The 15,974-nt window shown below is 39.4% G+C and overlaps 1 protein-coding gene across 3 annotated transcripts in view; it reads right to left on the bottom strand.

Annotated features, from left to right (window-relative positions):
* Positions 1 to 222: 222 nt before the first annotated feature.
* Positions 223 to 15,974, bottom strand: part of LOC124613181 (peptide transporter family 1) — a 341,779-nt gene continuing 326,027 nt past the window's right edge. For all 3 annotated transcript variants that reach the window (XM_047141820.1, XM_047141821.1, XM_047141822.1), the window contains 2 exons: positions 1,598 to 1,705; positions 223 to 544 (listed from right to left, as the gene is read on the bottom strand). In XM_047141820.1, coding sequence (XP_046997776.1) covers positions 365 to 544; positions 1,598 to 1,705 — 288 coding nt within the window. In that variant the 3' untranslated portion in view covers positions 223 to 364. The remainder of the gene's footprint in view (positions 545 to 1,597; positions 1,706 to 15,974) is intronic.

Raw genomic sequence — 15,974 nt, 5'->3', positions numbered from 1 at the left:
AAAAGGAAAAGGAAGGTAAGTCACAGTTTAACATAATTAGAGACTGAAGTTGTCAAGAGATGATCAGTTTGTTTAAAACACAAATTTTCATTTAGTTGCAGTGTAGCCTTACTCCAGAATATTTTTCTTTTTTTTAAATTGCTATAATTTGTCAAGTATGTGGTGCAAATGGGACTAAGCTAACAATAAGAAAGATGACACTTTAATCAAAATTATTTCCAGTATAGTTCACAGCCATGTATTTCATTTGTTCAATATTTACAAAATAAATATTTCTGAGGTCTAAAATACAGTTTTAAAAATACTGATCTTACATGTCATTATGTACAAATCTTTCCACTTTATCACAGATAAAATTATTATATTAGTCATCATTTTTAAAAACTTGGTTATCAATGCCCTGCTTCTCTCCCTCTCGAGTTGATATCATCTGCATGTCGTCATTTTGACTGAGAGGTTCAACGTACTTGTACCTCATTGCCATCAATGCAAAAATTGCCATATCTGCTATCATCAGTCCAGCAAATAAAAAGAACTCATGAGCCTGTAAGGGAGAAAAACAAACTCATCATACATACAAAACAGATATATAGGCCAAAACACTAGTCACACTTTAAAAGAGCACAATGGTTGGTTTACACTGTTGTACATAATGACATAATGTAGAAATGGTACTAGCTGGTTCTGTGATCATTCACCATAAAAGTATGTTAAGACAGTGAAGCAGTGTATATGTACAAATTAATTGTATAGAATCGGTGCAGTGAGATAAATTGATGTGGTCATGTGACAGAATTGTGTTTGGGTGTGACCATTACCACTGTGAATGAAGTTGCTCAATTTGTAGGTACATCAACACAGACTGTCCAATGCGTCTACATAGATTGATGCACCACTTGCAGCCATGCAGCATGATGTTAGGACAATGATTATAAAAAGGTCCTAAATGACAAAGACCAAAGATGAGTGTGATGCCTTGTCAATGACAGCCAGTTTTGAGGGTGTTTTTCATACCATTTGTTCCATTCATTCAGGTTATTGTGAATATAAACAAGAATGTTTATTTCAACATTCTACAATGGAAACTCCAGGATGGAATGTTGTTATTGCTGCTACTGCTCATGCAGTTGTTGTTGTTGTTGTTGTTGTTGGTGGTGGTGGTGGTGGTTGTGGTGATGGCAATCACTGTGAAAATTATTTTACATGATTTTGTACAGTACCATTTCAACACAAAATGAAAATTCCCTGTTGCAGATACGCTGCTTGGTAAGAGAACCACTGTTTTCTGCAATAAGTACAACATTCTCATTTACAGTGTTCGAAATCTGTAGAACTATGGGTGGCTTTATGCCTATGAAAAAGATGTCAAGTTTTAGCTAAAGTATGCCAGCTTTTCAGTAATGACTAATGACATGCACTAAAAAAACGCTAATTAAATCAAGCAGCATTTTAGATTTGGCTCACAGTAATCAGCCTACTTATCCCCAGTGGTAAAGAGCTATTGAATTTAGTGACCAACTGGTATCATAATAAAGAAAAGAGAGAGAAGTTATTTCGAGTAGAGGAAGGTGGTACATTAAGCATAATGTGTAATTACCTGACTGGTGAAGAATTTTGCCTCTGCAACTATAATTACAATCAGGTTTCCAAATGCAACTGTTAGCAGCCAGCCAGAGGCAAGAACTGATTTCATACTTGTTGGAGCCTGTAAAAATAAGTGAACTGAGTACAAAATAACCTCTGTTTACTTATGGTAATTAATGAGAGAAAACAAATTTCAGGGCAGCCTTACTGGAAGCTGACTGAAGGGATGCATGTAACGTGACAAATCAAGTCCAAATTTAATAATCTGTAGTAGCCATTTTTACAAGAAAATGGCAAAGTATAGAACTATTAAGACATCAAATATTTCTACATTACGAAGGGATTCAAATTACAAAGGAACTCAAATTACAAAGGGTGTTCAAAAGGTTTTTTACAGTCGACTATTTTTTTATTTTGTGCAGGAGGAGAATGAATTTTGTTTGTGAACATACTTGAAACACTTAGCTATAAGTTAGTATATAAAAGTATCTTCTTTTATTTATAGGTGACCCATAATGGACCGTGAAATCGATGTCAGGTTGTGACAATGGTTGGTGATGGAGTTCCTCCTCAAGACCAGCGATGACTCTGCCACAGCAATTCACAGGAAGTTGCTCCCTGTTTATGGGGAGGGTACAGTGGATCACAGCAGTATCCAGTGATGGTTGCAGAGGTTTAAAGAAGGTGATTTCTCTCAACTGGACAATCCATGATGCAGTAGATCATCAACGGCAGTGAGTGATGTGAATAAAGAGACCATTGATCAAATCATCCAAAATGACAGATGTGTGATGACACAAAACCTAGCTGAAATGACTTGTTTGTCATTGAGGAGTGTGGTATCACTGGTACAGTCACTAGGTTACAGAAAAATCTGTGCAGATGGGTGCTCATATGACGCAGGAGAAAATCAGGAAAATGGGTTGGAAAATTGTGCCTCATCCTCCCTACAGTCCAGACTTGGCTCCATCTAATTTTTATCTCTTTGGTCGTCTGAAGGCCCACCTGTGCAGTAAAACATTTGATAGTAAGTAAGACCTTATTTGCTGTGTCAAGTGGTGGTGTAAAAGACAATCCCCAGAATTTTACCAAAGTGCATTTATGTCTTAAAAAGAACATTGGGCCAGATGTGTCACAGTTAATGGAAGCTACATTGAGTAGGCTCAATGTATAGCTAAAAGTTCCAAGTATGTTCACCAAAAATTCATTCTCCTCCTGCAAAAAATAAAAAATAAAAATAGAGACGACTGTGCAAAACTTTTTGAACGCCTTTGTATATAACAATAACTACTGTGCTGTCTTAAGGAAAGTGATTAAACCATCAAAAAATAACTAACTCTTGTTTAATGTCTTAAATCAATTTTTCAGATGGTAAAATTAGATCTATATGAGCAATAGTTAAAAGAGAAACTGAGAATTCAGTTAAGGAATTTGAGTATTCTGTTATTAAACGAAACAGCCAAATAGTGAAGGATATCAGTCTGGAAGGCAATGTATTTAATAATACCTTTCTTGAATTAGCTTATATGATCAATATAGACAGTTCAAGGGATAACAAAATTAAAAAAAAAATTACAAGAAGCAATGCCTCATACATACAGGTAATTATTCCATGCTCTGCTAAACAAATTGAGAATGTAATTAACTCCATCAAAATAAACTCTCACAGTGTTAATATTTCTAGTAATTACAAAATCCTGTTTTTTCACTTATGAGCAATGTATTTAATCACACTTGCAATACATCACAATCCCAAGGAATATTTCTGCACAGGTTGAAATATGCTGCTGTCAGACCCTTCTACAAGAAAAGTAGTAAGAAAGATATGATAATTACCAGCTCAGTGGTACAGGAAAATATATTCTACAGAAGAACAATAATGCAGCTGCATCTATCACAATACTATATTTAGTTGTCACTTTCAAATTAGTCTCTGTGAACAGCTTGAGACTCTGGCAAGAAAAAATGGGGGTGATACGTGATTATGAGAACCCAGTAAGAGAGTTCTTTTAGCCTCTGTCACCTCAATTCTCCAACTTTGCACCCACATGTGATGCCACTGTTAAGCCAAGTAACTCAGTGGGAGGTTGGGTAACCAACCCCAGTGGGAAATTAATTGGGTCAGTGAGAAGACAGGATTTGGAGGTTAGTGGTAAGCAATGGGAAACCACACTAAAATTTTCCCCATGAGAACCCCATGGCTTTGTTCATTTCTAAATTATTTGGAGTTTCAAGTTCTCCAATCAGATCTCTGGGTGGGTGGGGGTGGGGGCAGGATTGAAAGATGTCCTTGGAGTAATACCACAGTGCACAGTGCAAATTATCTCTGTGCATTTTAAGAAAAATCACAACACCGAATGTGCATAGGCGACTTCAGATGGGAAAACTTGCTGTAGTAGGGAGAGATATTAGTGCAAACAACCTGGATATTCTCAAGCTCAGTGAGACTCACTGGAGAGGAAGTGGCTATTTAATAACCCAAGGAAGGAACACTTTATTTTTTAGGGAGTAGCAACTAAAGTAGAAATGGTGTTGCAATAGTTGTTCCTAGCTACCTGAACAACTTTGTTGTGTGTTATGAACCCATTAATGACAGGATCATCTCCATCAAACTGAATGTTTCTCCATGTAAACTCAACATCATCCAGATCTATGCCTCTACTGCTGCAGCACAGGACCAGGGGAGAGAGGAGTTCTACCAACAACTAGTACAGGCAGTAATTCAAGGAGACTTTAATGCTAAAATTAGAGATACCAAAGATAAATGATTAATGGAAAATCTCATATAAAGATGTGAAACAAATACTAACAAAGAGAGAGAGGGGCTGGCCAGTACTTACCTCAGCTCAGTACAGCTAATAGATACACAAAACAGAAGAGAAAATTTACATTCCTAGCTTTCAGAACTTTGTTCCTTCATCAGGGATGAGAGAGGGGGGAAAAAGAGAAGAAGGGAAAGTGGATTCAGTTACTCACAATGTAGGTTATGAAGCAACAGGGAAAGGTAAACAGGGAGGGTAGCAAGGATGGAGGCATGTTTGTCAGAGGGAAGCCAAAGATATTCCACTGTTATGTACTGTGCCAGCTTCAAACCAAAGAGGATGCATACAGAAGTAAAGAGGTATATAGTATAAACACAACTATGTAGGATGAAAAGATGCATGAATAGCTAAAGAGGAGAGGGAAAAAGGAGAAGACTGAAGAGTAAATGGGAATGAGGTTGGTTAACGTAGGTTCAGTCCAGGGGGATGCCGGGATGAAAGGATGTGTTGGAGTGCAAGTTCCCATCTCCGTAGTTCCCAGGGACTGGTGTTGGGCGGGAGAAGCCAAATGTCACGTACATTGTAGCAGGTCCCTAGGTCCCTAGAATTATGCTGGACGACATGCTCCGCTACTGGGTATTGAACATCTCCTAGGCGGGCAGTTCGTCTGTGCCCATTCATGCGCTCAGCCAGTTTAGTTGTCGTCATACTGATGTAAAAGGCTGTGCAGTGCAGGCATGTCAGCTGATAAATGACATGTGTTGATTCACATGTGGCCCTGCCTTGAATTGTGTATGTTTTACCATTAGCGGGGATGGAGTAGGTGGTTTTGGGGGGATGCATGGGGCAGGTTTTGCAGCGGGGTTGGTTACAGGGGTAGGAACCGCTGGGTAGAAAAGGTGGTCTGGGAATATTGTAGGGTTTGACAAGGATGTTACGGAGGTTAGGGGAGGGGGGGGGGGAGGGGGGGGGGCGACGAAAGGCAACTCTGTGTGGTGTGGGGAGAATACTGTTAAGGGATGATCTCATTTCAGGGCTTGACTTGAGAAAGTCGTATCCCTGGCGGAGTAATTTTTTGATGTATTCGAGGCCAGGATAATATTGGGTGACAAGGGGGATGCTTCTGTGTGTAGGAACACATTGTTGTTGGATGGGAGGAATGTATTGCTCGGGAGATCTGTTTGTGGACAAGGTTTGCAGGATAGTTGCGGGAGAGGAAAGCACTGGTCAGGTTATTGGTGTAGTTGTCGAGGGATTCATCATTGGAGCAAATACATTTGCCATGAATACCTAGGCTGTGGGGAAGGGGGTGTTTGATGTGGAATGGATGGCAGCTATCAAAGTGAAGATACTGTTGTTTGTTTGTGGGTTTAATGTAGACAGAGGTGTGGATGTGAGCTTCAACAAGATGAAGGTCAACATCCAGGAAGGTGGCTTGGGTTTTGGGGAAGGACCAGGTGAAATTCAGATTCGAAAAGGAGATACCAAAGATACACACTTACAGTCTGTGGTTGGACCTAATGATCTAGGTGAGAGGAGTGACCAAGGTAGGTAGTTGCTAAATTTCCATGTGAGTAATGACTGACTGTAACACTGTGTTTTGACATCACCCAAGGTGACTGTACAGTTTGATACCACCTTGTGATAGATTTAGGAACCAAATTAACTTCACGCTAGTGTGAAGACGTTGATAGACTTCAGTCATGGACTGTAAGATCTTTCCTGGAGCTACTGTGGAAGAGATCACAATATGTTGTCCATGTAAATGCAGATGAAACCCATCAAGAAGAGCAGAGAAAGACAACTAGAACTCACAAAGAAGGAAGCTCTTCAGGAATCTGGTGAGCTTGTAAGACCAAAACTCCATAACATCAGTCTTAATAAAGATGCACCAGAATCACAATTATGGGACCAAGTGATGGAGGTCATACCCTCATCACTTCTGACATCAGATCAACAACAAAGTGCAAAACATCCTTGGATATTATAGTGCACACTACAACTAATTGAATAGCAAAACAATCTGAAGAAAACTTGTATCCATACCATGCAGAATACAAGAAACTATGCAGGGAAAGACTATGGGAGGACAGATCATATTTCATTAATGGTAACAGTGATGAGATAGATCATCAGCATCATCACACTCAACTATGTGTACTCTTCAAGAAATTCAAAAGCATCACTGGTGAATTTAATCCTTGTATGTGGGTGGTAGATAATGACAATGGCAACCCTGTTTGAAACAAGGAAGAATCTGTTGTGAGGTGGAAACAGTACTGTGAAAAGTTGTAATCTGGGATTAACAACAGTAGGAAAAGTCAAGCAGTTGACTAGCTAACATTGGAACACACAATCTTACATAGCAAAATAGAGAATGCAATACAACATCTGAAGAACTATAAATCCCCTGTTCTAGACAGTATATCTGATGAGATTATCAAAGAAATGGGGCAGAAAGGTGTTGACTCGCTGCATTCTATGTGTACAAGAATATGGGAAACTGGGGGAATGGCCAGAAGACAGGTAGAAGTCTCTCTTCATCCCACTACACAAGAAAGGGTCAATTAGGAACTGCTCCAACTACCTAACCATTGTCCTTATATCCCTCATAAGCAAAATTTTGCTCTACATCCTGAACTAGTATTTGAAGCTATACATTCAGCCGCACATATCAACAGAACAAGCAGGTTTTGTTGAAGGTAAAGGAACTCATGAACAGATTCTCAACATATGACAAATAATCGAGAAACTGTGAGAGTTCTATGTTCCTGTCCTCATCTGCTTCCTTGGACTATATGAAAGTCTTCAGCTGTGTTGTCCAGGAAAAGTTGTGGAATGCACTTGTCGAATTTGGTGTCCCACCAAACTTGACAGCACTGATCAGAAGTCTGTATGGCAATTACCTCACAGCTATGAAGAGAAGTGTTAGCATGATTTCTTCAGCATATTAAAAGGTGTGAGACATGGCTGTGTTTTATCCCAACAACTATCCAACAACCTCTATGCAGAACATGTCATTAGGAATGCACTTGATGGCTGGGCTAAAGGCATCTCAATTCGTAGTAAAGCTATTAACCACCTCAGATTTGCTGATGACACCATGATTTTAGCCAGTAATGAAAATGAACCTGCTGAGCTATTATGAAAAGTAAAGGACATTAGTGTATCATATGTATTGGATCTCAATCTCAGCAAGTCCAATCTCATGGTAATTGATTGACGAGTACAGAGGTCAATTAAAGGAACAGAAAGCTGTGCATTCTTTCATCTATTTGGGTTTAGGGTCAACCATTTGTGACACAGGAAGCTGTGAAGATAAGATGAGATAAGAAGACAGATCATGCTAGAGTGAGTGGCTATGAAGGAGCTCACCAAGATCTGGCAGAGCAGAGGAATAAAGAAAACCACAAAGGTCTGGCTTGTTCAAACACTCGTGTTTTCCATCTTATTTTATGGTTGCAAGACATGGACCCTTAAAGCCAGATACAAACAGTGCATGACACATTTCAGCTTTCATGCTGGCACAATATGCTGTGCATAAAATGGACTGAAAGAAGAACAAATGTGTCAATTATTGAGCATCTCAGTATCAACATGCACCTTTGTCATGTCAGCCAAAAAATTCTCCAGTTCTTTGGCTGTATTGTGAGGAGAGATGGAGAAAACCTGGAGAAAATAATCATGGGGAAAATAATCATGGAAAGGAAGACTGAGGGCAAGAGACCAAAAGGAAGTCAGGGAACAGGTGGATTAATCAAATAGAGAAGATCTTGGGTCTCTCTCTTCAACAGGTTCTAAGAGAAGCTGGTAACTGTCTGGGATGGAGGCACTTGGTTCATGGGGTCATAACACTCAGCAATGAGCATGACAACTTGTGATGATTTCACATTAGATTTAAAAAAGGCTCTCTACAGAACATGGCACTTTTTAAATTCACAAAATGGTACAGTATTGTCAGCTAGCATCTTCTATGACTTGTCAAAGGCTTTTGTGCATGCTATTTACAGTTTTCTCCTAGAAAAACTCAAGCATTATGGTATCACAGATTTGCAGGTAACTTTTTTTCATCCATTGTAACTAAAAGCATGATGAATGTTCCAGTGTACACAATGAAACATCATCTTCAGAATTGGGAATAATAAATACAGGCATGCCACAGGGACTTGTTCTTCCATCGTATATTTAAGAAACAGAAATATTTCTTAACTGCTGGTGAATCTTCCAGGTAATGTTGTCGTGGTTGAAGAACCTGTATCCATTCGTAGATTGGATTATTTAGGAATAGAGAGATGACTCACTGAAAGACAGAAGCACTGCACCATCAACAGTACATGAACAAATGGTACAGAGCTTTGCTTTGCTAGCTTTCGGAATGAAATTCCTTATACACATGCGTGCGCGCGCCCATGAAGACGTTCACATAGGAGGGTGCCATGCAAGTAGTTATCGGTTAGGATGTAGTTGGTTAAGTGTACAAGGAATGAAGTGGTGGCTTTGGAATCTCCAAATCATTGGGAGAGGTAGTGTTCAATTGTGGCCAGGCCATGGGCATGAGAGATGTTGGTGTATAAGGAGGTTGCCTCTACAGTGACTAGTAGGGACCCGGGAGATAAGGTTGTGGCAATGATGGACAGCTGGTGCAGGAAGTGGTTGGTATCTAATTTGGGAGGCTGGATTTTGGACCATTGGTTGCAGATGTTGGTCGACAAAGGCCAACATTCTTTCAGTGGGGGCATTGCAACCAGCCACAATGGGGTGCCCAGGATTGTTACCCTTGAAGGGATGATTCACAAAAAAATTTGTAGCACAGTAAAGGACACCCGCATGGCACCCTCCTATGCCAACCTCCTCATGGGCCACCTAGAGGAAATGTTCCTAGCTTCCCAAAAATCCAAACTCATAGTCTTGTTCAGGTTTACTGATGACATCTTTGTAATCTGGACCCAAGGCCAAGACACCTTATCCTCATTCCTCCACAATCTCAGCACCTTCTCTCCCATCCACTTCGCCAGCTCCTCCCTCACCCATTGTGCCAGCTTCCTAGATGTCAATCTCCTCCTCTCAGATGGCTCCAACCCCACCTTAGTCCACATCAAACCCACCAATCACCACCAGTACCTACACTTTGACAGCTGCCAACCCTTCCCTCCCAGATAGCCTGGCCACCCATGGCAGATGCATCTGCAGTGATGAGAACTCCCTTGCCCAGTATGCTGAAGGCCTCACAAAGACCTTCTCAGACGGGTGATCTCCCCCTCCCCCCCCCGCCCCCCAGCCTAATACACAAACAGATCTGCAGTGCCATATAGTGTCATATCCACACACACACCTGACCCTCACATCCATCCCAAGAACCAACCATACATAAGCGCCCCTTGTCACCCAGTGCTGCCCAGGATGGAACGACAACCATGTCCTTCATCAGGGATTTGATTACCTATCATCATGCCCATAAATGAGGGATGTCCTACCCAGGATACTTCCATCCCCTCCCAAAGTGGTGTTCCACTGCCCACCCATCATCCACGTCGTATTCCATCCCTGTGCCACTCTCACCCCCAATCCCCTGCCACTGTGATCATATCCTTGTGGAAGACCCAGATGCAAGACCTGCCCTATCCACCCACCTAGCACCTTCTACTCCAGTCCCGTCACATGCTTCTCCTACACCATCACAGGCTGGGCCACCTGTGAAAGCAGCTATGTTATACACCAGCTCTTCTCAACTACTTCACGCTGTTTTACATTGGTATGACAACCAACCAGCTGTCAACCAGAATGAATGGTCACTGTCAAACTGTTGCCAAAAGCAAGGTGGACCACCCAGTGGCACAACATGCACCATAGCACAACATGAGATTTTGATGGCTGCTTCACAACCCATACCATCTGGATTCTCCCCACCACCACCACCACCACCACCAGCTTTTCTGAGCTGCACAGGTGAGAGCTATCCTTGCAGCACATTCTTTGCTCCCGTAACCTCCCTGATGTAAACCTAAGGTAACTTGCTGTCTCTCCAGCCCCATTCGAGAGAGAGAGAGAGAGAGAGAGAGAGAGAGAGAGAGAGAGAGAGAAGCACCTCTTTTCCCATTACCCCCACCCAATGTGTGTCAGCTAGTTCTATGTTGCCATCTCACACCTTAATCTGTGAAGTCACATGCTCAGTGATCTCCCACCTGCCCCCCCCCCCCCCCTCCTCTACCTGCACCCACAGGTAGCCCATGAATGGCTCTCCACTCTCCCACAAGCCGCTAGACACTCTCTGCCTCCCACCTCTATCCATCCCTCATCCTACCCCACCCTGCACTCTCACTTCTCCCCAGTACACTCACCGTGGGCCAGGAAAGACCTAACAGTTGAAAGAGCACAATGTAGGGAGACAGCTCGAGAAAGGAATTTCATTCCGAAAGCTAGAAAAGCAAAGCTCTGTACCTTTTGTTCATGTATCTGTCGATGTTAATCAGTATATTAATCAACATTCTAAATTGTTAGATGTTTATATTGCTAAGAACCAGAATTGAAAGTTGCATGCTACAGGTCATCTTAAATGTCTTGGTTCTGCAACTGCATTACAATATTGGTGATGAAAATGTTAAAAAGTTGACTTATTTTTACTATTGTCATTCACTAATGTCTTACAGTGCGACATTTTCGAGTAATTCATCATTGAAGAAAAAGGTGTGTGTTGTGCTAATATATGTAAGAAGCATAATATGTGGTGTTTACACTCTAGAACCTCTTGTAGTGGCTCTTTGAAGCATACTGACAACCATCTCACTACAGATTTACTCCTTTATGAATTTTGTTGTCGACAGTCAAATACAGCTTGGGATAAAAAACCACAGTAAAATGAGGAGGAGAATTATTTAAACTATCTACCACTCAAGCATGACAACTTCCATTCCACAGAAGAATTTCTGGAGATGGAAAAGCTTTTTATTATTTGTTTTAACAATGTGTGTGTGTGTGTGTGTGTGTGTGTGTGTGTGTGTGTGTGTGTGTGTGTGTGTGTGTGTGTGTGTGTGTGTGTGTGTGTGAGAGATAGAGAGAGAGAGAGAAGGAGGAAGGAGAGAGAGAGAGAGAGAGAGAGAGAGAGAGAGAGAGAGAGAGAGAGAAGGAGGAAGGAGAGAGAGAGAGAGAGAGAGAGAGAGAGAGAGAGAGAGAGAGAGAGAGAGAGAGCATAGTTATAAGTTAAGTATAAATAACTGTAGGCAGGTAAAAAAAAAAAAAAACGTGAATAAATTATGTACATGATCAACGTATTGTCATACTTTCTGCTGAGAAAGTGTGCTATACTTGAAAAAATGACTTTTACCCCATTACAGCTAGAAGTCACAATTACGATGTACAGAAAAGGCAAGTAACTAACTCACATCTGTTTCTCATAAGCTACTGATTGGAGAGTTATTTTTAAAGGAAAATGTTCAAGAAGAAATGCTCTATTCAAAGCCTTTCTATCACTACAAAGTCTTTATTTTTAGTTGTTACTCATACATGCATAATTGTGTTCTGTTTGCACAAATGAGGACCTAGGTGTATAATTACCTTACTTCATTTACTAGGAAGTGACACACAGTTTACAAGAATAAAGCTCAACAGTCCAATATCAAACAACTTTCACTCAAGGTTCAGAGGAGGCAGGAAAATATTGGTGAAGATAAGATAAATGTGCAGTTATTGTAAAATGCTGTTTCAAGAAAAATGCAACATCAGTGCCAAATAAATCTTCCTTTCCTGTGGCATTCATTTTTTCATTATTTTTCTTCACCTTGGCCCAGAAAAGAAGATTGATTGCGTGAGTAATAGATAGATAGATAGATAGATAGATATTTTTAATTGGTCCAGTTTTATCATACAGCAGAAACTGTACAAACGATATTGGACAGGTCAAAGAAAAGTTGCAATAGCACACAGTATTTGTAAATTGTAAGCAAATTAAAATTAGGTACCAATGTTTACAATTTAATTTTTAAATAACTCTTTTTTTATTACATATTCAGAAATTATTTTACAGAATAGAAACAGTGCTTTATTAGAAAAGCCTTAGTTTAATTTTAAAAATTGGATACACAGAACTTTTTATTTCTTCTAGTATTTTATTATCTGGTATTACAGCAATGTTAATTGTGCTCCTCTGGTAGGCTAACGTTCTGTATATTTTTGATGTATATTTGATTTCCCTCTGGTTCAGTAATTGTGTGTTCTTTTGTTCTGTATGCATGTTTTCAAGAGGTAATCTCTAGTGAACAAGATAGTTTTATAACTGAATAAACTTGGAACATTCAGAACACCAAGCTCAGTAAAATGAGATTTATAGGCCCCCATTTTTCTAAGGCCACAAATTATTCTTATAGTTCATTTGTGCATTCTAAAAACTTTTATGTTCTGAGCTGAGTGTTCCCAGAAAATCATCCCCTATTGAAGCAGTGAGTGGAACTGTGCATAATATGCCTGCAGTACTATTGTATTGCTTGTTATTGATTTAACTACTCCTAGACCATAGCACATGGATGATAGTTTCCTAAACAAGTTATTGAAATGTGTGTACCACTTTAAATCTTGCTGAACGCACAGACTCAAAAATTTTGTGTCATTTTCTAGGGGTTTATTTTTTTATTGTGCTTGAATAGACATTTGATTAGATGGAGGAAATAAATAAATAAAAGTTGACACACAGTTTTTTCAGTATTTACAGTGGGTTTGCTTTTGGTGAACCACTCAGAAAGTCTTTTCGAAGAACTTTCTGTTGTTGACTGCAAGGTTTCTGGAATGGGTCCAATAAGAAATATGCTGGTGTCATTGGCAAATGGGATAGTTTTTTGTGGACTCGTATATTCCACGAGGTTGTCCACATGAATCAGGAAGAATAGTGGACTTAAGACTGAGCCCTGTGGTATGTCATTTTATTGGTAGTTCACTATAAAGGAAGGAGTTTTTTTTCTTGTTTTATGTTCAGTGTTGAATTCATACTAAAGTAATAGCTTCTTCCTGTAAGTTTTAAAAATGAACACAGCGAGCTATTCGTTACACTTCTTACTCCTTGTCTTTCTAACTTTCCAAGCGGAATGTAATGGTCCAGGATGTTGGAGGCTCTTGACAGGTCTAGAAAAATACCTGCAGCTAACTTATGTTGATGAAGGGGCTTTAGAGCACAGCCCAAGAATTCAAAAATACTGTTTGCATGGATTTAGACTTTCTAAAACCATTGTTGTACAGTAAGAGGAGATTATTTATTTATGAAACTTAAAAGCCTGTCATAAGTGAGTTTTCCTAAAATTTTTGAGAGGGAACTTAACTGTGACACAGGTCAGTAGTTTGATGTTTTATCAGAAGAACCTTTTTCAGCAGTGGTGAAACTTTTGCTATTTTGAGAATATCTGGAAAGATGTCTAGAGAGGGGCTGAAAATTTTTGCCAATGATTACTTCACCATGGTGGCTTACACTGCAGTTTACTGTGATTCATCTGATCTAGCCACTACTATTAAAAGTAGGTGCTTTGTTATGGTATAGGAGACACTGGTATCCTTTGAATGAATTACAAGATGTAAGTGAAAGCCAATCACACCATATGCCCTGAATTTATGGCACTTCCAGTTATTAGTGGAAATATCAGTTTGTGCTTACCAGGCGAGAAGCATTTCACACTGAGTGGTAGCACTAGCTGCATCGTTTAGCATGAAACCTGTCCAGATGATCATCATCACTATTATACATTATCAGTCCCAGTTAATGTTCTGGAAATTTGTCTGCTGCACACTCATTAGCAGTGTCAACATTCAATGTTGTATCTTATAATGAGCTCACTGCTAGCTCTGTTTCAACAGTGTATGTCTGTCTATTTGCAGCCTTGTCTGTTATATAAAACAGAAGTCAAATCTTTTTCTTTATTTTATTCTGTGTTATTGTCTTCAGATGTAGCAAACACTTCAATATTTGGTCTAAGTTCGAGTTTTATTGAAAACTGAAAGTAACTATTGTCAGTTCTGAACACTGTGTGGCAGTTTTTGGAAGCATACAACAGATTGGTGGCAGTGGTGATTTTTGGAATCCAGGAATTCTGGTAATATCTCTGATTTAAAACAGCTCATTTTCAATTTAGTTTTGGAGCAATGTTGTTCTAAAATATGTAGTCAGGAATTAGCCTGAATTCAGGTTGTCACAGAAACATGAACAGCAACAACCTATTAAGCACCATTACATACACAAGTACTATTTTCTACATTTTCATCTTTTCCCCTTCAGTCTTTGTTCTATTCTTAGCCTTTGAGTTTCTTCAGTCCTTGTGCCACTGAGGACTGAATCTCAGTCCCGTAGATCTGTAGCCTATCATTTAGTCACTGAGTCAACACACACTTGTCATTTTTATAAACAGAAATTACTTGTGATATTTTCCCATTATGAAAAACTATCCTCTTTGTGAGGAAGTTTCAATAAAAGAAAGGGGATAATTTTCTGTAGCATTCAACATAAAATCTTACAGTAATTTTGTTAGGATATGGTTTCTTGTTTGTTTTGTGCAGTCTCAATTGATTTTCAGTATCACCTATTTTTAAGTTTGTGCTGCAGTCAAACATCATCTGCAAAAAGCCTTATTTTACTATTAATATTGTCTGAAAGGTCATTAATATACAACATGAATAGCAAGGGTCCCAACACACTTCCCTGGGACACACCCGAATTTACTTCTACGTCTGACGATGACTCTCCATCCAAGATAACATGCTGTGTTCTCCCTACCAAAAAGCCCTCAGTCACAAATTTCACTTGATACCCCATATGATTGTCTTTTGACAACAAGCATAGGTGTGGTACTGAGTTAAGTGCTTTTTGGAAATCAAGAAGCACTGCATCTACCTGGTTGCTTTGGTCCAAAGTTTTCAATATGTCATGCGAGAAAAGTACAAGTTGGGTTTCACATAACCAATGTTTTTGAAATTAGTTGGCAATTTAGTAGGTCATTCTCTTCAAGATAATCATTATGTTTCAGCTCAGAACATATTCTAATATTCTGCAATTGATCAGTGTCAAGGATATTGGGAAATAGTTTTGCGGATCACTTATATTACCGTTCTTGCATTTGGGTGTAACGTATGCTTTTTCCAAGAACTGGGCACAGTTTTCTGTTCAAGCGATCTGCACTAGACTATAGTTAGAAGAGGTGCCAACTCAGCTGAAAATTCAGTACAGAACATGAGATGGATTTCATCAGGCCCTGGAGTTTTGTGCAGTTTAAATGATTTCAGCTGTCAACACCAATGACAGTAATACGTATTTCATTCGTCTTTTCAGTGGTAAGAGGATTAAATTGGGTAGAACATGATCAGGTAAAATATAAATCTATTAATATACATAGATTTTAGTTTGTATTTCGATGTTTTTATGTTGGCATACATTCTACAGCCCATTTTTTATGCAGATCAACTACTAACAACTTAACAGAATTATATATTGCTCTCATTGAGCCATCGTCACTTTAGGAATGATAGGGTTTTACTGGATGATTTATGATACTAAAGAGAATTACTGATGGGGCTCTGTCTTAATATTGATCCTCTGCAGTTGTACTCAATCAAGCTAGAGGGATACCAAGTTACTTCCTTCAATAAAGCCCTGGCAAATTC

The sequence above is a fragment of the Schistocerca americana genome, chromosome 4 (genome assembly GCF_021461395.2).
Source record: "Schistocerca americana isolate TAMUIC-IGC-003095 chromosome 4, iqSchAmer2.1, whole genome shotgun sequence".
In the NCBI taxonomy this organism is placed as follows: Eukaryota; Metazoa; Arthropoda; class Insecta; order Orthoptera; family Acrididae; genus Schistocerca; species Schistocerca americana.
The sequence above is the reverse complement of the archived record's forward strand: the minus strand, read 5'-3'. Positions and strand labels throughout refer to the sequence as shown.